Source organism: Protopterus annectens, chromosome 7.part0 (assembly GCF_019279795.1).
Source record: "Protopterus annectens isolate FY-2018-M chromosome 7.part0, PAN1.0, whole genome shotgun sequence".
NCBI classification, from domain to species: domain Eukaryota; kingdom Metazoa; phylum Chordata; order Ceratodontiformes; family Protopteridae; genus Protopterus; species Protopterus annectens.
Genome location: NC_056739.1, coordinates 728,456,690 through 728,462,689, shown reverse-complemented (window position 1 = coordinate 728,462,689; position 6,000 = coordinate 728,456,690). Strand labels below are relative to the sequence as shown.

Sequence of the window (6,000 nt, the reverse complement as noted above, 5' to 3'; positions counted from 1 at the left end):
CCATCTGTAAAGGGCAGTGATCCAAATTTTAACATCTCATCTTTACATTTGTGATTTCAATGATACTTACATGGCGAATGACTCCATCTCATTTTTTTATAAATTGCAAATGCAGTTATAAAATACTAAATTATTTTGTAGACAGATGGAAGGTAGAATACTGCGCAGCAAATTTAAAGGCATACTTATACAACAAGCAAACATAAACGCTTCAAAAAAGGTAACAGCACATTGCCCTATGACCCTAGTCAGATCAATTATGCCATGACTTACACTTAATGCATGCCCAATGACTTTACTTGGGCTATTTCTAAGTGTGCATCTTATCAATAAAGGATGTACAAATCTGAATCTTAAATTCTAAAAATGGTGTGTATTGTATTCTTTTATAATTTACTTTACACTTAACAATTAATGTATACTCTTCTCTCTTTGAGTGTATTCCTCATTCTTTTGTCATGTGTGTAAATACATAACTGGACTGAACCTTTAAATGATCCATCTGGATCAATGTTCTACCCAGGTTAACAGAGTCATAAAAAAAAATTAATGAATAAATATATAAATAATTCATGTCCATTGCTAATGAGGATGGTAACTGGTATTGCTCTGTGACCTCACACTATATCAACTGATTTGAGTGAATTGCTGTAGTTAACAATAACGAGGTCCCATCTGTCCCTGATGCATTTCAGGAAGATAACAAAGGAAATATAGCAGATTTTGAAGAAAAACAGGGAAAGGCTTTTATTAGAATTCAAAATAACAGTAATGCTAAATATGTTAATCAGTTGAATACAAGACCATGAGAATTTAAACAAAAAAGGAATCAGTGAAGAAAACAAATGGAATTACATTTCTGACAAGATGTCCTGCAGATAATGTGTAAAATGGAGGCCCATCTGCCTGAGCTGGTGGCAGCTTAGCTGGGCTATAACAAGTGTGTGCCACTCGTCTGGAAGAAACATGGCTTTTATTAAGGCAAACCAAAACATTACATTAATTACTCAGAGGAAAATGCAGTCAATTCACTGATAAACAAAACACATTTGTACATTGTCAAAATTACAAACCTCTTATCAAAACAGTGCTTATATCTACTCAACTAATCTCCCAAATGTATACAATCAAATCACGTATATATTTTTACATTTCTATGTGGAACAATAATTTCTGATAAGCTCTAAAACTTCATTCTACACCCTCATTTATGGAGGGAGTGCCTTATCATTCTTTACACCCAAACCCCCAAAAACATTAGATTTAAAATTTTGATCGTCAAGTTCTTAAATAATAGTTTCAAAAGAAAAGGAAAAGAAAGAAAAAGTATTTCCTGCACATGTGGACAAGCTTTGATATGAATCTCAGGCCTTAAATGATATCATGCATCTGTGTCACCTTACCTTTCCATCCAGCGTATATAAAACAATGTTGCAGCAGTGAACAATAACATGCATGTCTTTTTAGTTATAATGGAATAGTTCATGTTAAAAAAACATGCTTTTATTGTCTGCAGCATCCATCCATCCACATCCCCTTTTCCCATTTTTGTACATGGGGTCGGGGTGTCACTTCAGCAGTGACAATCATCTAGAGCCAAGTTTGATACCACCGGGTGGCTAGCCCTGCCGTGGCTGTTCTTCCATCCCACACACTTGAACATACACATACTTATACCAATGACCACTTTAGAGTGTCCAGTCCACTTTTTGCTTGTTTTTGGAATGAGGGAGGAAACCAGAATGCCCGGAAGAAACCCACAAGAACAAAGGGAGGACATGCAGACTCCACACACAAGGCACCCGAGTCAAGAATCAAACATGAGAATCGCTTGCTGTAAGGCAATAACACTATCAACTAACCCTGTTAACAAAAATATGCAAATCAGCAAATCAAACAAACAAATAAATCAAACATATGAATAAGTAAACACATACAGTGCAGATTTGCCAGTATTCTTGGCAAACATCAGAATTTGAAGCAACACTAATTCCATCAACTTTAAATATGTAATACTTTAGAAGGTGTGCCTCATTCCAGCCACAAAAATAAAAAAAAAATCCTAAACATTTGGGTCATTATATGTGATGAAACATATCAGATACATTAAGACCCTGAAAGAAATTTGCCAAAACTATTTTCTGCAAACCTTAGTGGAAGTCTTCTATAAAAAAAAAAACACACCCCATCTCACTCCAACAATCACATGAACAAACCCAGGCTGGAAAACAAGCTGAAATAAAGTGAAGATATGCCAAAGGTAGAATAAAATCTCTTTATTGGTGCTTCCCGGTACCTCGGCTCAACAGCCTTTCAAAGGAAATAATTTTTACACTGTAAGGTGAGACTGCCTTCTGTGTGGAGTCTGCATGTCCTCCCCGCGGCTGGGTAGTGTTCAAAAGGCATGTGTGCGTAAATGGGCGTGCCTTCATTGAAGGTTGGGCATCAAGCTGGCACCTCGGCGTTTCGTAAAAAAATCTACTGCCAATCATTAGCGGACCGGAGTTCTGCTGTGGCAACCCCTTACCAGGAAAATGCCGAAAGACAAACAACAACAACAAGGCGCAACATATTTAAATGCACATCAATTCGGCTTGATAAAAAAATCAATCAATTACAAAAGTGTTGAACAGTGAGTGCTACTCATTAACCCTTCACCATCCATCAGAGTCTCAATATGACAAAAACACTTGCACATATGAAGAAAACATAGTGCACGATAATGCATGAAAATGCACAAACAAGCCAAGTTATGTGACGCATGAGGTCGAATACATGAAAATGTATAAATACATTATATGTCCAAGACAAAATATCACATTCACTTATTAACTGCTATGATAGCATAATATATAGAAAAATAGAACATTTTGTGAGCAAGTTGCACATGAATAACCTCCTTTGTGAGAGGAAAAGAAACACATATGAAGAGAAAAATCATGTTACATTGAACTAACCAAAACTCAAACTCTTGCAGCATAAGATGAACAAACTATTACTTAATAACAAATATTAATATTAAGTTCCTGATTTAAACCTGTGGGGAATAATGTACCATAATTAATAATAAATGTGGTCTCTAATTTTAATAGTTCAGTCAGAAAAACATCACCCTGTTTATTGAATTGTTTGGCCAGGACACTGAAAAATAAACTGGAATCAAAACCAACATGAACAGTATGAAAATGTTCTGCCACAGGATTTTCAACCCTGCCACGTTTGATGTCACCCAGATGCTCCATTAGATGATTTTTTTGCCATTCTCCTGGTTTGCTCAATGTATCATCTAGTAGGGTCACATCCTCAACCAATAATATAAACCACCCCGCAGGTCCTACAATTAAATAACTCCATAGCCTTATATTTTTTACCATTTATAAGAGTTCCATCTAAATTGCAGATTCTCCTGCAGATTTTACAATGTCCACATAAATAATATCCCTTATATCCCTGATTTCTCTTAACTCTTTTTGTATTTAACAGTTCCCTCAAACTGGAAAATTGACTATAAGAAAAAGTGATTATCCTAGGGAATAAATTCTTCAGGTTTCGTTCATTCACAATTATGGGCCAAAATCTCTCTACAACCATCCTCAAACTTCTAGAAAAAGAGGAATACTTAATGACAAAAAATAATTTTGCATCACTATCTGTATTAAATACAGAACCAAAATTATCCCTAAACACACACGATGCATTGCCAATTGAACTATGTTTAAAAGTAACAGAATTCCCAAACACCCTTTCTGCTTTGTCAAGAACATGTGAAGTATAACCTCTCTTCAACAACTTCTGTCTTATTTTCAAAAATTCCTCTCTTACAGTATGTTTTTCACAAGTGTTATTAAAAATACGGTTGTATTCTCCATGGGGTAATGCAGCCAATAAATGGGGGGGGGGGGTGCATGCTGTCAGCTGATAAGAAATTATTAACTGCTGTCACTTTGGTGAAAGGTCTAAAGGAAACTTCCCCATCATTTGTTACAAACAATTCTAAGTCAAGGAACTGCACTCTCTCCCTATTTGTGATATGAGTGAATTCTAACAAAAGTTGTTATTCTGGTTGGGATTGTCCACAAAGTTTGAAATTCAGAAAGATCACCCCTACATATAAAAAACAAATGATCTATATATCTCTTATAGATGATCACATGTTGCCTGAAAAATTCAGTATTGTAAACAAACAGATTTTCAAAATGATTCATGAAAATGATAGCATTCGATGAGGCATATGAAGCCCCCATCGCAGTATTCTCTTTCTGTAGAAAATACTGTTTGTCGAATCTGAAACAGCTGTGTGTCAAAGAAAACTCTAGCAACTGCAATATAAAACTCGTACGTGGAACCTCACGCATCATTTTGCCAACTGCTTCCAAACCCCAAACATTTTTAAAGCTTGTATAAAGAGCCTTCACATCCACAGTTGCCCAATAGTATCCAATGTTCCATTTCTTACCTCTCACCAAATCACATAAATGTGAGACGTAATCTTCCTCAAGTAAACTTTAAACTGATGGTCCAAAAAAATGCCCACATTTTGCAGAAAAGAGCCCTTACCTGATACTACCTGCCTACCCGGCGGGTTGTACACATTTTTACGAATTTTGGAGATAATGAAAAAAATGGCATCCCGAGGGTTTTTCACAAAACGTTTCTTGACATCCATGGGGGTAAAAAAAACAACCTTTCACCCCTTTCCAATAAATCCAATAGTTCACCATTAAAAGTGGAAACAACATCCTCCAACACCATAGTATATACAGATTGATTCCTCAACAATTCTTCAGCCATGGTTTTATACTTTGCAATGGGTAAAATTACCCAATTTTTTCCCCTTTATCAGTTTGAGTGTGCACATATTTATCATTCACATCTCTCAAACTGTTAAGCGCCAACCACACACATTTATTTAAATTATATGTCTTGTGTCTTTGTATAAACATATTATATTCTAATTCTACTTCTCTATACAGGACATTTTTAAACTGTCACACTATTGTTGATAATTTCGGTGGAAAAAAAATCACTATGATAAGGGACCTGTGGAACTATTAACCTACCAACCATATCCTGTACAAAAACCCTCATCATGTCTATCTACATTCCTCTCTGCTTTCCCCACAGGAAAATCAGTCAGCTCATCACAACATTCATTGGCATATAAAGACACATTCAAAAGTGAATCGTCAGAACAAACACTCAAATTATCCCCCTCATTTACAATACTAGCTTCATTATTAACATTGTCATTAGGCACTCAATTTTGAAAAAAAAACACTTTTAAATGCAGTTTCCTACAAAAATGACTTGTTTCCAAAATGACATCAGCTAAAGATCGAAAAAATGTAGAAACAAATTTAGTTCCCTTCAATAACAAAGCTTCAACATCATTATTTACATTCAAATCAGAAAGATTCACAATATTTAAGTCCGTACGATCACCTAGAATGCCCTCATGCACCACACACTTGGGTAAAATACAAGCCTCATTGTTAATATTAATGACAGAATTAACACTAAAGACAATAGAACTGCCATTAGTTCTTTCTTCTTCTGTTGTTGCCGCCACCACCGTATGTATTCGCTCCCTGCCATTTCCGACCCCTGGTTTTGACTTGTGCCGAGGATGGTTGTTCTTCTACAGTACCCTCATTCAGAATGGCCTCCTCAAACAACACATTCTTCTTTCCACTGGATGCCGTCTCTGCCGAAGAAGCTGAAGAATCACGTAATACATGGGATTTACATTTAAATATGTTGCACCTTATGGTGTAAAAATTATTTCCTTTGAAAGGCTGTTGAGCTGAGTTACCGGGAAGCACCAGTAAAAAGATTTTATTCTACCTTTGGCATATCTTCACTTTATTTCAGCTTGTTTTCCAGCCTGGGTTTGTTCATGGAAGTCTTTTCTCCCCTGAACTTATATATACTAACTCAGAGGTTGAACAACAGTGGGAAAATATGAAACTTCCACTATCACTGAAAGCAATTTCAGGGGAT

General features: G+C 35.9%; 1 protein-coding gene across 1 annotated transcript in view; it reads right to left on the bottom strand.

Moving 5' to 3' along the window:
- Nucleotides 1-6,000, bottom strand: part of LOC122806083 (immunoglobulin superfamily DCC subclass member 3-like) — a 1,389,320-nt gene that overhangs the window by 627,246 nt on the left and 756,074 nt on the right. Inside the window, exon 6 of the mRNA XM_044076321.1 lies at nt 1-4. This exon is cut by the window's left edge and continues 155 nt beyond it. Coding sequence (XP_043932256.1) covers nt 1-4 — 4 coding nt within the window. The remainder of the gene's footprint in view (nt 5-6,000) is intronic.